This window comes from Pseudophryne corroboree, chromosome 8, assembly GCF_028390025.1.
Source record: "Pseudophryne corroboree isolate aPseCor3 chromosome 8, aPseCor3.hap2, whole genome shotgun sequence".
Taxonomy (NCBI): Eukaryota; Metazoa; Chordata; class Amphibia; order Anura; family Myobatrachidae; genus Pseudophryne; species Pseudophryne corroboree.
Window position 1 is genome coordinate 422,434,053 of NC_086451.1, and position 15,936 is coordinate 422,449,988.

General features: G+C 44.1%; 1 protein-coding gene across 1 annotated transcript; it reads right to left on the bottom strand.

Annotated features, from left to right (window-relative positions):
- Window positions 1–3,313: 3,313 nt before the first annotated feature.
- On the bottom strand, window positions 3,314–7,900 carry LOC134949903 (interferon lambda-2-like). The gene is made up of 6 exons (XM_063938596.1): window positions 7,821–7,900; window positions 6,454–6,646; window positions 5,427–5,501; window positions 5,130–5,273; window positions 4,932–5,012; window positions 3,314–3,418 (listed from the first exon to the last, which is right to left on the bottom strand). The coding sequence occupies exons 2-6, from the start codon at window positions 6,595–6,597 to the stop codon at window positions 3,314–3,316; spliced, it is 549 nt and encodes a 182-aa protein (XP_063794666.1). The 5' UTR covers window positions 6,598–6,646; window positions 7,821–7,900.
- Window positions 7,901–15,936: the final 8,036 nt, after the last annotated feature.

Below are 15,936 nucleotides of genomic sequence, written 5' to 3' on the forward strand. Positions count from 1 at the left end.
CACCTCACTATATTCTACTTGTGTGATGCCCTGGGGGGAGGGTTCGTGGCTGGGCTGATTTGGGGATGCCCTGTACCCCGAGGTGAACCCCAAAGTGTTAGGGACTTACTCGATAGAGGTGAACTTGGCGCGGGGGGCAAGCCCATATCATTGGGCAATTATATGCTAACAACCTCTTATATATTGATAGACCATATAAAATCTTGAAGAAAGTTCAATACCCATATTTCAAATGATGTATTATATGTCCCCCTTTTTTATTATATAGGGGACATGCAGAGCGAAATATGAACATTATAGAAATAGAATAACGTGTAGAAACAAATAAAGAAGATTATTTAGTGTAAATAAAACGTGATTTAAAAGAAAATGCTTGTGCACTGTCTTTATTCTGTATAGTGATTTATATACCTGTGATGTTTCAGATTTTTAGTTCTTAAATGATCACTAGCTCAGAGGTTCCCAAACGCAGTCCTCAATGCACCCCAACAGTCCAGGTTTTAAATGTATCCATGCTTGGCCACAAGTGACTTAATTAGCACCTTAGTCAATTTTAATTAAGCATCTGTGCTGAGCCATGGATATACCTAAATCCTGGACTGTTGGGGTGCCTTGAGGACCACGTTTGGGAACCTGTGCACTAGATTGTTTCAGGCAGTATTATCTAGTGGAGGTTACAAATGTAACAATGTTATACCTAATATTTATGAGTTTCTCATTTTGTGGTTATAAATGTTACATTTGTTACTTTCATGTAGCCCTGAGATGTTTCTAGCAACACTGCAATATTTGATGTTTTCCTGATTTTTTTTGTGCTGAATAATTTCACCTGGTAATACCGTAATATGCATAATATCAAGGGATTGTACAATGGTAAACACCTGTTTTCCTTATATATTTAAATGGCAGATTTTACATGGTCTATCAAACAGAGAGGGTAGCATGGTCCCATAGGCCATTAAACAATTTCAGTAACTTAGGTGTATAGAATCCTGTGTGTTTGCTATAGAGTTCCATTGGGGCACCATCCAACCCAGCTCCTTATCCCCTGGGAAGAATCGAACAGCTATCACAGTCTCCTCCAGCATTTGTAGAGCATCCAGAAACATTCATGCATCCGGGGATAAGGAGGGCATATGTATATCCACAAAGTAAGCTGCCAGGTCCTCAAGGTTTTCCAAGATTGCGGGAGTCCATGGCCGAGTTGATCCTAGAGAAGGAATGGTGGTTATGAGAGAAGCACAAATATCGCTGCAGCTGATTGCATTGATTCCTCCAGATATCAACCACGCCCAACTCTGACTCTCCTTGTGGACAGCGGAAGGAATTCATGCCATGTATATATTGTGCAGACAAGAGTATTATTAAAATTGTCCAGGCATAGTATTGGTATATCAGGTGACATGGCTGTAAAATCAGCGCCATTTTTCAAAACTTGACTATTAAACTGTTGTGGAATATAAGCAGCTAATATGAGGATTGGGGAAGATTGATCTCTAGCTTGAATAAAGGGGTGGTCTTCAGGATGCCGACTGTTGGGATCCCGGCGCACAGTATACCGGCGCCGGAATCCCGACAGCCGGCATACCGACAGATTTTCTGGAGGGAGAATAAATAGCGTGGCGCGCGTAGCCACCGTGCCCGCAGGGTGGCGAGCATAGCGAGCCCGCAAGGGGCTCATTTGCACTCACCACGCTGTTGGTATGCCAGCGGTCGGGCTCCCGGCGCCGGTATGCTGGTCGCCGGGAGCCCTGCCTCCAGCATACCATACTACACCCTGAATAAAGACATAAGGGAGAATTCAATTGCTGGTGAATCCTTCACCCAGCCAAAACTGTGCACTTTACGGCAGCGGGATCTCGCACAAATGTTCGCTACCCCACGGCACCCCTAGGCCAAAAATTTCTTATTGAGAAATTTTTAAAGAAATATTACATTAAGTAGATTGCATTTATATGTCATTCTCAGGGTCAGTTGTGTGGTGAGGGACAAGATTTGCTTCTATTTGGCCACATATTTTATGACTGGCAGCCACCAGCACTGGTTTTGCCTATTATATTGACCATGAATAATTTGAATTGGTCCTGGACCACCAACCCAGGGCACCCCTGCAAGTGTCCCGAGGCACCCCAGGGAGCCACGGCACACAGTTTGGGAACCTCTGCTCTAATGGGTAAAACCATGTGCACTGCAGGTGGGGCAGATATAACATGTGCAGAGAGAGTAAGATTTGGATGGGTTCAAACTAAAATCTAAATTGCAGTGTAAAAATGAAGCAGCCAGTGTTTACCCTGCACAGAAACAATATAACCCACCCAAGTCTAACTCTCTCTGCACATGTTATATCTGCTCCCCCTTCAGTATATTATGGTTTTGCCCATTAGAGGAAGATTTTGCAATCAACCTTGAATTAGGCTCATAATGAGCTACTTTACAATAATTTATATGTCATGTGTTGATGTCTGTCAGTGTCAGTTTTGAAATATCTATCCATTTTTAAACTTAAATTAATAAAGGTTACTTTTTAATGTTGTAGTGGACATAAGATTGCCCCCCCCCCAAAAAAAAAAAACCCCACAAGATTTCCTTTTTCTCTGCTTCTTAGTTGTATAGATGAGAAATCAACAGAGCAGGCAGGATGTTTCCAGGGGCACCCCAACATCTCCGGAGATGGTGGGCATGCCCTGGTGTGATGCCATCGGAAACCCCTGTGAGGCCTTGCCCATCTTTATATATGGCCACTTACCCTTTTCGGCATGCAGGGAGATCCAGAGTGCGCACCGGATGTCACCAGACCCAGTGACCCCTCTGTGTATAGACGTGCCACTTAGTGATATAAACTGTGTATGTTTTATAAAGGAGAGGAATCTCTTGATTTGTTCAATGAATGAGTCACTTCCTGAGAGAGCAAATATTCCATACACTGCACTTAAGAATCCACATTTTTATTTGTAGGAAAAAGTCAAATTTATCGAAAAATAAATAAATAAAATGGATCTTAACAACCTCAATGCATCCACCAGGGAGCCAGAGTATCAATAAATAACAGTGAATATATAATTTAGTTTAATAATGGCATTATAAATAATCTATAAATAATATAAATAGGGACTGTGAGGCAGAGTATTGATCATTCTTTGTAAGGATGAGTAGCTGGGTCCACCAGAGAAAGGCAGGAGACCTCTGTGTACTGTAGGGTGAGCAGACAAGTCCAGCAATGAGTAGTTACATGTTGTCTCCGAGTCATTGGTATATAGATCACCAGCAGCAGCCAGGCATGTGTATATGGAGAGAGATGCAACGGCCTCTTGTTCTAGGTCTCACCGGACAGATTTCTTACAGCCCAACAGCTCACATCTTCTACCCTTAGTGAGATGAGGCCGAGTAACACAGCGTCCTGGACACATTCTGGAGATGCCTATATAGAAGGATAAAGCTATTAGTAAATACAGTAACCAGAATGCACATAACATTGTCTAATTGCTTTATTACTAATTATATGGGCCCTCATTCCGAGTTGTTCGCTCGGTATTTTTCATCGCATCGCAGTGAAAATCCGCTTAGTACGCATGCGCAATGTTCGCACTGCGACTGCGCCAAGTAACTTTACTATGAAGAAAGTATTTTTACTCACGGCTTTTTCTTCGCTCCGGCGATCGTAATGTGATTGACAGGAAATGGGTGTTACTGGGCGGATACACGGCGTTTCAGGGGCGTGTGGCTGAAAACGCTACCGTTTCCGGAAAAAACGCAGGAGTGGCCGGGGAAACGGTGGGAGTGCCTGGGCGAACGCTGGGTGTGTTTGTGACGTCAACCAGGAACGACAAGCACTGAAATGATCGCACAGGCAGAGTAAGTCTGGAGCTACTCTGAAACTGCTAACTCGTTTGTAATCGCAATATTGCGCGTACGTCGGTCGCAATTTTAAGAAGCTAAGATTCACTCCCAGTAGGCGGCGGCTTAGCGTGTGTAACTCTGCTACATTCGCCTTGCGAGCGAACAACTCGGAATGAGGGCCATGGTGTCATGTGTACAAATCCTGCTTCTAAGGCCACTTCTTCTTCACTTTTGTGATATATCTGATCCTTCCAGTTCTGTACTGGTGCCCATGCCTCATCCATCCCTAAGTACATTCTTCCTTATGGTACTGTATCTGACATACAGTGTATCTCCTTTCAGACTGGTGTCACACAGGAATTATTCTCCCCTGACACTGTTCTATGGATGCCGTCCTATTTACATGAATAGTATGTTCCTGGAGAGCGTCATGCTACAGAGCTTCTTCCCATAACTGTTCTCCTGCAGAGCGGAGGCTCTGGTGTCACATCGCTCTTATGGTGCTTTGTCCATCCCTAGTGTGACCCCTCCACCCTTCCTGTGCTTCCTTCAGTCCTCAGTCATTGCCCCTGGCTATTCTCCATCACTCTTCAGTGTCCATTGTACTCTGCTCTTTTCTCACCTCGTGTTCAGTCCCTTCTTATATAGTCACCAATTAGTACAATCAGGGCCGTCATCAGGGGGGTGCTGGGGGCACAACTGTCCCAGACCTGTCCGCTCTGACAGAGTGGAGGGCCGGGCTGCATGCCGCCCACAGCCTGCTGCCGCCCAGCGATGCTCGCTACTGAGAGTGCCCCCCCCCCACTTCAAGTATTTAAAATGTCCCTCCTAAAATGGCCACCACCTAAGAGGACACAGTTATTTTAAATGCTAGAGGAGGAGGTGCCCATTTTGGGAGGGACATTTTCAAAAGGTTGAAAGGGGCAGGCATGGACAGCGGTCCTTGCTGGAGCAGCAGACCCGTGGCGGTGGCCCGTGGGAGGAAGTGTTCCCCCAACAACAAGCAGAATACCTTTTTGTCGGTCCCGGGCCCCACAGTTTTTGATGGCAGCCCTGAGTACAATAGATATATATGATCTATGCAGGATACTTACTGTTTCCTTAAAGCGTTGGAGATGGTGCAGCCAGGGCCTCAGCCGCTGGGAGGCAGCTTCTCTGTATTCTGGTGACTCCTTCTGTATAGGAGAATAAGGAGGTGAGGAAGCTGTGTCCTGTGTATCCCTGCCCCATACTGTCACCTGTCCACACCATGATAGATGTGACTGACACACACAAGGAATATGAGAACTTACACAGATCATCAGGTCATCTCTCAGTGTGAGGAAAGCCATAAGAGACTGTGATACAGCGTCAGACAGAGCAGATGAGGACATACTGGTCAGTACATCAGCAGCTAGTGACACTCGCTCCAAGGTCAGGATCAGGCGGTCACTGGGCTGTAGGACAGAAGGAACACGGTGTGAGTGGATATATGACTATAGACATATGAAGGGAGATGACAGGGCTTGTGTATTACTGTGTGTACAGAGAGAGACCCCTTACAGTGTGTGTGGGGGAGATACGTGATGTATACACCCCATTATCCTCACCTCTAGGTCACATACAGACGGCTTGTGTTTCATCATTCTCCTGTAACATCTTGTTGCATTGCTGGACATGTCCTTCTCCTGTGGGGGGGGTCAGACGTTTCATCAGTATAATGCGTTTCTGTAACTAGTGCATTATTCTATGTACAGTGTTCTGTCCGCAGCTCAGCTGTTCCCAGGTCTAGGTTTATACTAAAGCCACATAGGCCTCAGCCACAGGCACCAGTGGTCTATGGGTGATATGGGCAGTGGTGCTGAGAGGGGGGAGCAGGTACTATTTACCCAGGCCCAGGCCCGGTGGAGGGGCTCAGCAGGGGCCCAAGTCTCCCCCCTCTTAACTGGCAGCAGCAGCTCTGCTCCCTAGTCCAGCATACGCTGCTGTGTGGCCAGGGAGGCACTAAAAGTACTCTTTTTTCTTTATTTTTTCTAAGGGTGCAGGGCCACACCTCCTATGATTAGGCCACGCCCTGTGAAAAGTAACTTGGCACAGCCAGGCTTCCTACTGCCCTGGGTATGGTGGGTGCTACTCTGCTCACTTTACACATCATTTTTTGGGGTATTTTTTTACCTATATTATACACATGGATATATCGTGTAATATTAGAGTGAGTTATTTCCATATGTGTACATAGAGGGCCTGCAGTAAGGGCTGGTTCTAATAGCAGGGATCGCAATGAGAAGATGCTGCTATGGGATAGATAGACACGACATGGATAACTGGACCTATCAGGTACCTAAATGTAATAGCCTCCGAGTTCCGGAGCTGAGGGAATTTTGTGCGAGAGTGACCGTTTTTGTTTATAGAAGCAATTATTTATTAACCAACCTGGTTTTGCCTTGTAAATGATTGCTGCTTTAAAAAAAAAAAACTGGCAGACTTACACAAAATTCCCGCACCTCCGGAACTCGTGGCTATTACATTTAGCCGATGGAGTTAGTAGTTACATTTGGTTGGGAGTGTCTATCCCCTGTAATATCTACATATGAAACCACTATTATTTCCCATTGATGAGGATAAATTGTGCGTCACACTTACAGAATCTTGCAGCTGTCTCAGCGCTGTGATATCAGTGGGAGACACAGATAAATATCGGGACACGTGGCAGTGACTTCCATGTGGAGATCCACTCACTGCCACAGCTAGTACGATGACGGCCACCAGTCTGACGTCCATGGCTTATGTGCTGCTCTGGGTGCAGGGATTTTCTGTTGCTCCTGGAAACCTGTGTATATGATCTGAGTTAGTGTCTGTACCTGGGCTCCATATATTACATACATAGATGTGTAAGAGCTGCCTGACACATAACCAGTAGTGGCATATTATTCCCTGTACATGTATACAGAGACACACTGCACTCCCAGTATACTATATATACACAGCAGTGACAATACACAGGTATTATGCATCACTGTATATTGCTCCATAGTATTCCCTGTACATGTATATGCTCCCAGTATACTATATATACACTGCAGTGACAATACACAGGTATTATGTATTACTGTATATTGCTCCATAGTATTCCCTGTACATGTATATGCTCCCAGTATACTATATATACACCACAGTGACTATACACAGGTAATATGCATTACTCTAGTATTCCCTGTACATGTATACACTCCCAGTATACTATATATACACAGCAGTGACAATATACAGGTATTATGCATTACTGTATATTGCTACATAGTATTCCCTCTACATGTATACGCTCCCAGTATACTATATATACACAGCAGTGACAATATACAGGTATTATGCATTACTGTATATTGCTACATAGTATTCCCTGTACATGTATACGCTCCCAGTATACTATATATACACAGCAATGACTATACACAGGTAATATGCATTACTCTAGTATTCCCTGTACGTGTATACGCTCCCAGTATACTATATAGATACACACAGCAGTGAATATACACAGGTATTATGCATTATTGTATATTGCTACATAGTATTCCCTGTACATGTATACGCTCCCAGTATACTATATATACACAGCAGTGACTATACACTGGTAATATGCATTACTGTATATTGCTACATAGTATGCCCTGTACATGTATACGCTCCCAGTATACTATATATACAGAGCAGTGACTATACACAGGTAATATGCATTACTGTATATTGCTACATAGTATTCCCTGTACATGTATACACTCCCAGTATATTATATATACACAGCAGTGACTATACACAGGTAATATTCATTACTGTATATTGCTATATAGTATTCCCTGTACATGTATACGCTCCCAGTATACTATATATATAGAGCAGTGACTATACGCAGGTAATATTCATTACTGTATATGGCTCCATAGTATTCCCTGTACATGTATACACTCCCAGTATACTATATACACACAGAATAAGATCCTCACCTGACGGGTTATACAGCGTCTCTCCAGTGCTGGTCTCAGATGTAGCCACAGTCTTGCCATGTTTCGTCCTTTATATTTCAGTCTCCAGGAGGAAAATGTCTTAATTTTCATGATGATAAGATTTCTTCTTGCGTCCAGAATACGAGTGACAGGAGAGAGGTGACAGCAGCCACTGGGAATCCTGCACTACTTTCACTTTCCTTCCTATACAGGTGAGACGCTGACGTTAGCTACCTGGGAAGATTCTTCCTCCTGTCACACAACAAGCCCCTCCCCCCAGTTACAGGTCAGAGGATTCCTCCTGTCACACAGCGATCACATCCATATTGTTTCACCTCTATGTTTTACAGGCTGCTAATTGTAGTGTTTACTGCGCAATATGTTACTGATTAGGGGCGTAGCCAGAACTTTGTGGGCCCCATAGCAACATATTGAAGGGGCCCCTGTCCCAGAGCTTCTTAAGAGACACCTCTCCGCAGCACTATAGAGCCCTAGTTCATTTTCTGAACCATAGTAGTGCCCTAGTTAATATTACGCCTCATATTAGTGCCCTACTTTATATTATGAACTATCGTAGTTCCCTAGCTTACATAATGTCGCATTGTATGGCTGCCAGTACATATCATGTCACACAGTATACCCAATTCACATTATAACATACAGTGTCCCCATTTCACATTATGCCACATTACGGTGCCCCAGTTCTTGTTATGTGACATTGTAGTGCCCTCCACATTACAGTGCCCCAGTTCTTGTTATGTGACATTGTAGTGCCCTCCACATTACAGTGGGCAGATCAGATTATGCCACATTACAGTGGCCTCCTGTTCATATTGTGCCACATTACAGTGCCCCCTTACCATTATAATATCCACTACACACACCTTTCCCTGTAAATGTAATGTCACACAATTCAGGCTGGGCAATGGATCTGACCTAATTCCTTAGCAGGAAAATCTGGGAAATTGGTATACAACTATATACCCTGGGTGCAGCCCACCTAAGCCTCTGAGCCCCATAGTAATGGCACCCCTTGCACCCACCCACTATAGTTATGCCCATGTTACTGACAATGGTGGGTGTCACTGTGTGGTGTATGACTGGCAGTGAGGGAATAACTGCAATGTATTATTCGCAATGGGGAATTCTCCTTATAATATGTGACTCAGTGATGTATCTATAATAGGTGTAGTCTGTGGTGCACACCGGCCCCTGGGTCCAGGGGGGCCACACCGCACACCCTGTACCCATTTCTTGAATACTTACCCCTGCTCTTGTTCCCAGTCTTGCAGATAAAGACAAAAGCCATGAAGAAAGAATACCATTGAAATATAATTAATTAAAATGAATGACAAATGAATATTTGTCATAATCTAAAACAATAAACAATCATAGAAATTATACCATCAGGGGGAAAATCTTAGAGATGGCCATCGATCATTGATATTAACAACTATCAATGGTTTCCCACTGATGATTAATATTTTTTACCATGAATGGTGGAGATCCGATGGTTCTCCACCAGCTGTGGCAGCCTCTCAGCAATGTTTTTTTTTTATATACTCGACACAGGAGTCACAAAATATTGCCCCACCCCCATACTGCTAAGCCACACCCCTACATCAAATCTCTAAGCCCCACACACAAATGAGCTCCACAGCAGGGATGGACATTGATGGGTGCAAATGATCGATATTTCACGATTGGTGTTTTCATGCCTTTGATGTTTATCACCAATGGGACCATCAATGGTTATGCCACTGATGGCCATTCTTAGTCACAGATAGTAGTGTCACTAGGACTCATTGGAAACCATTAGTAATATTGGGGGAAATGCATCAAACCTGCTAAGGAGTGGAGTAGTGGAAAAATTGCCCAACCAATAAGAATCTAGCTAACGTTTGTATGGTACATTCTATAAATGATAGGCAGAAGATGATTGGCTTCTCCACTCTTCAGATTGTTTGATACATCTCACCCAGGGACAGGTGTACTAAGCTTTGGAGAGAGATAAAGTACCAACCAATCAGCTCCTGTCATTTTTGTAAAGACAGCCTGTAACATGACCGTTAGGAGCCAATTGGTTGGTACTTTATCTCTATCCACTTTATCTCTCTCCAGCTTATTCAATCTGCTCCCCATTGTTTTAGTGGCACACACTGGGGGTCATTCCGAGTTGATCGCTCGCTAGCAGTTTTTAGCAGCCGTGCAAACGCTATGCCGCCTCCCACTGGGAGTGTATTTTAGCTTAGCAGAAGTGCGAACGAAAGGATCGCAGAGCGGCTACAAAGTTTTTTTGTGCAGTTTTAGAGTAGCTCCAGACCTACTCAGCGCTTGTGATCACTTCAGACTATTCAGTTCCTGTTTTGATGTCACAAACACGCCCCACGTTCGCCCAGCCACGCCTGCGTTTTTTCCTGGCACGGCTGTGTTTTTTCGAACACTCTCTGAAAATGGTCAGTTGACACCCAGAAACGCCCACTTCCTGTCAATCACTCTGCGGCAGCCAGTGAGACTGAAAAGATTCGCTAGACCCTGTGTGAAACTACAATGTTCGTTGCAATAGTACGTCACGCGTGTGCATTGCGCCACATACGCATGCGCAGAAGTGCCTTTTTTTGCCTCATGCAGCTAGCGATCAACTTGGAATGACCACCACTGTGTCCTCTCCTGAGACTGATCATGACGGCTATGAGAACCACTAATGGGGCAATGCAAAGTATATGTTGGGTAATGAAGGTGAAGTTGAATTATAAATCCTAAACACCATTAAGGTGTAATTTATAAGGAAAAATGTCCATTGTACATTTGCAAACGTTTGTATATTGTGGACATCTATATAGTGTCTGTGGGTGGCAAGTTGATGATAAGTGCTGCCCAGAGGGTCTGTGTGCACAGTGGTTGATACAACTGAATTAGGGGTAAATTTACTAAATCTTCTAGTTAAGATCAGCTGTTGCCAATAGCAACCAACCAAATTCCAGGTATTATCTTCTAGAAGGTGCTAGATAAATGAGAAGTAGAATCTGATTGGTTGCTATGGGCAACATACCATCTTAAATAGAACTCCCATCTTAGTAAATGTACCCCTTAATGTATAGTCTACCTGGGTAGTGCACGAGTATGGAATAAGTCACTCATAGTAATAAACAGTTATACGCATATAAGGATTGGAAGCCCATTAGCTTCCTCCTGACTGCAATGTTGTGTGACTCCTCGATTATTAGCCTGGTCTGGAATGTGTGAGAGAGCCACCTGTATAGATCTGTCTGTAAGTGGTGATAATGTTCCTTCTCAGGGCCGTTTTAAGAGAGGAGGAGGCCCGTGTTCAGCCTCCTCCGTTCGGGCCCCCTCCTCTCTGCCTGGAGCGCTGTAGAGTTTGAGCACTAGAGGGCTCAGACTCTACTGCGCATGCGCAGATCTCCAGGAAAATGGCACGGCGGACATTTTCCTTGAGATTTCTCTACTGCGCATGCGCAGAACTCCGTGAAAATGGCAGCTGAGCCATTTTCATGGAGTTCTAATAGCGCTGCGGATGCCGGCGCTGGACTTCGGAGGGGTGAGTATTTTAAAAATGGGTGCAGTGTGTGCGGTGGGTGCCCCCTCTGGACTCAGGGGCCCACAGTGCACCGCACACACTGCACCCATTATAGAAACGCCAGTGTTCCTTCTATTAGAATCCACCAAGTGTAAGGAAAGATTCCAAGCTGTCCTGGTGTAGGTTCTCTGGGGGTGTCAGGTGTAGTCCGGGGAGCACTGAGTGTGGGTGGCTGAAGCCCTGGGATGCAGAAGTGCACTAGTAGGGACTGCTGCTGCTGTAGGGATCATCAGATGCTCTGTAGGGATATCAGTCAGACTGGCGACAAAGCTTCGTGTAATAACTTTTCTTGTTCATTGAGATTATTTATCATTTTTGAAACATAGAACAGAACAGAGACGTACAATCTATCTAGACCAATAGTCCATATTTGTCACCGCTATTTTGTTCACATACTTTATATGTAATTTTAAAACACTTTCTACACTCAGTAACTACCTATGCTTATCCTATACTTTATTACACCTCACTATATTCTACTTGTGTGATGCCCTGGGGGGAGGGTTCGTGGCTGGGCTGATTTGGGGATGCCCTGTACCCCGAGGTGAATCCCAAAGTGTTAGGGACTTACTCGATAGAGGTGAACTTGGCGCGGGGGGCAAGCCCATATCATTGGCCAATTATATGCTAACAACCTCTTATATATTGATAGACCATATAAAATCTTGAAGAAAGTTCAATACCCATATTTCAAATGATGTATTATATGTCCCCGTTTTCTATTATATAGGGGACATGCAGAGCGAAATATAAACATTATAGAAATAGAATAACGTGTAGAAACAAATAAAGAAGATTATTTAGTGTAAATAAAACGTGATTTAAAAGAAAATGCTTGTGCACTGTCTTTATTCTGTATAGTGATTTATATACCTGTGATGTTTCAGATTTTTAGTTCTTAAATGATCACTAGATCAGAGGTTCCCAAACGCGGTCCTCAAGGCACCCCAACAGTCCAGGTTTTAAATGTATCCATGCTTGGCCACAGGTGACTTAATTAGCACCTTAGTCAATTTGAATTTAGCATCTGTGCTGAACCATGGATATACATAAATGTTACATTTGTTACTTTCATGTAGCCCTGAGATGTTTCTAGTAGAGATGAGCGGGTTCGGTTCCTCGGAATCCGAAACCCCCCGAACTTCACCCATTTTTCATGGTTCTGAGCAGACTCGGATCCTCCCGCCTTGCTCGGTTAACCCGAGCGCGCCCAAATGTCATCATCCCGCTGTCGGATTCTCGCGAGATTCGTATTCTATATAAGGAGCCGCGCGGCGCCGCCATTTTTCACTCGTGCATTGGAGATGATAGTGAGAGGACGTGGCTGGCATCCTCTCAGTTTCTGTGTTCAGTGTGCTGCAAATATCTGTGCTAAGTGTGCTGCAAATATCTGTGCTCAGTGTGCTGCAAAATATCTACGTTCTCTGCCTGAAAAATGCTCCATATCTGTGCTCAGTGTGCTGCAAATATCTGTGCTCAGTGTGCTAATTGCTTTATTGTGGGGAATGGGGACCACCAGTATTATATAGTAGGAGGACAGTGCAGAGTTTTGCTGACCAGTGACCACCAGTATTATACGTTCTCTGCCTGAAAAACGCTCCATATCTGTGCTGCATTGTAGTAAATAGTAGGAGGACAGTGCATAATTTTGCTGACCAGTGACCACCAGTATATAATATATAGCAGTACGGTACAGTAGGCCACTGCTCTACCTACCTCTGTGTCATCAAGTATACTATCCATCCATACCTGTGGTGCATTTAAGTTGTGCACAATATATATATATAGTAGTAGGACAGTGCATCATTTTGCTGACCACCAGTATATAATATATAGCAGTACGGTACAGTAGGCCACTGCTCTACCTACCTCTGTGTCGTCAAGTATACTATCCATCCATACCTGTGGTGCATTTAAGTTGTGCGCAGTATATATATAGTAGTAGGACAGTGCATAATTTTGCTGACCACCAGTATATAATATATAGCAGTACAGTACAGTAGGCCACTGCTCTACCTACCTCTGTGTCGTCAAGTATACTATCCATCCATACCTGTGGTGCATTTAAGTTGTGCGCAGTATATATATAGTAGTAGGACAGTGCATAATTTTGCTGACCACTAGTATATAATATATAGCAGTACGGTACAGTAGGCCACTGCTCTACCTACCTCTGTGTCATCAAGTATACTATCCATCCATACCTGTGGTGCATTTAAGTTGTGCGCAGTATATATATAGTAGTAGGACAGTGCATAATTTTGCTGACTACCAGTATATAATATATTGCAGTACGGTACAGTAGGCCACTGCTCTACCTACCTCTGTGTCGTCAAGTATACTATCCATCCATACCTGCGGTGCATTTAAGTTGTGCGCAGTATATATATAGTAGTAGGACAGTGCATAATTTTGCTGACCACCAGTATATAATATATAGCAGTACGGTACAGTAGGCCACTGCTCTACCTATCTCTGTGTCGTCAAGTATACTATCCATCCATACCTGTGGTGCATTTAAGTTGTGCGCAGTATATATATAGTAGTAGGACAGTGCATAATTTTGCTGACCACCAGTATATAATATATAGCAGTACGGTACAGTAGGCCACTGCTCTACCTACCTCTGTGTCGTCAAGTATACTATCCATCCATACCTGTGGTGCATTTAAGTTGTGCGCAGTATATATATAGTAGTAGGACAGTGCATAATTTTGCTGACCACCAGTATATAATATATAGCAGTACGGTACAGTAGGCCACTGCTCTACCTACCTCTGTGTCGTCAAGTATACTATCCATCCATACCTGTGGTGCATTTAAGTTGTGCGCAGTATATATATAGTAGTAGGACAGTGCATAATTTTGCTGACCACCAGTATATAATATATAGCAGTACGGTACAGTAGGCTACTGCTCTACCTACCTCTGTGTCGTCAAGTATACTATCCATCCATACCTGTGGTGCATTTAAGTTGTGCGCAGTATATATATAGTAGTAGGACAGTGCATAATTTTGCTGACCACCAGTATATAATATATAGCAGTACAGTACAGTAGGCCACTGCTCTACCTACCTCTGTGTCGTCAAGTATACTATCAATCCATACCTGTGGTGCATTTAAGTTGTGCGCAGTATATATATAGTAGTAGGACAGTGCATAATTTTGCTGACCACCAGTATATAATATATAGCAGTACTGTACAGTAGGCCACTGCTCTACCTACCTCTGTGTCGTCAAGTATACTATCCATCCATACCTGTGGTGCATTTAAGTTGTACGCAGTATATATAGTAGTAGGCCATTGCTATTGATATTACTGGCATATAATTCCACACATTAAAAAATGGAGAACAAAAATGTGGAGGGTAAAATAGGGAAAGATCAAGATCCACTTCCACCTCGTGCTGAAGCTGCTGCCACTAGTCATGGCCGAGACGATGAAATGCCATCAACGCCGTCTGCCAAGGCCGATGCCCAATGTCATAGTAGAGAGCATGTAAAATCCAAAAAACTAAAGTTCAGTAAAATGACCCAAAAATCTAAATTAAAAGTGTCTGAGGAGAAGCGTAAACTTGCCAATATGCCATTTACGACACGGAGTGACAAGGAACGGCTGAAGCCCTGGCCTATGTTCATGGCTAGTGGTTCAGCTTCACATGAGGATGGAAGCACTCATCCTCCCGCTAGAAAAATGAAAAGACTTCAGCTGGCAAAAGCACAGCAAAGAACTGTGCGTTCTTCTAAATCACAAATCCCCAAGGAGAGTCCAATTGTGTCGGTTGCGATGCCTGACCTTCCCAACACTGGACGGGAAGAGGTGGCGCCTTCCACTATTTGCACGCCCCCTGCAAGTGCTGGAAGGAGCACCCACAGTCCAGTTCCTGATAGTCAAATTGAAGATGTCACTGTTGAAGTACACCAGGATGAGGATATGGGTGTTGCTAGCGCTGAGGAGGAAATTGACAAGGAGGATTCTGATGGTGAGGTGGTTTGTTTAAGTCAGGCACCTGGGAAGACACCTGTTGTCTGTGGGACGAATATGGCCATTGACATGCCTGGTCAAATTACAAAAAAAATCACCTCGTCAGTGTGGAATTATTTTAACAGAAATGCGGACAACATTTGTCAAGCTGTGTGTTGCCTTTGTCAAGCTGTAATTAGTAGGGGTAAGGACGTTAACCACCTAGGAACATCCTCCCTTATACGTCACCTGGAGCTTATTCATCAGAAGTCATTGACAAGTTCAAAAACTTTGGGTGACAGCGGAAGCAGTCCACTGACAACTAAATCCCTTCCTCTTGTAACCAAGCTCCTGCAAACCACACCACCAACTCCCTCAGTGTCAATTTCCTCCTTACACAGGAAAGCCAATAGTCGTGCAGGCCATGTCACTGTCAAGTCTGACGAGTCCTCTCCTGCCTGGGATTCCTCCGATGCATCCTTGAGTGTAACGCCTACTGCTGTTGGCACTGCTGTTGTTGCTGCTGGGAGTCGATTGTCATCCCAGAGGGGA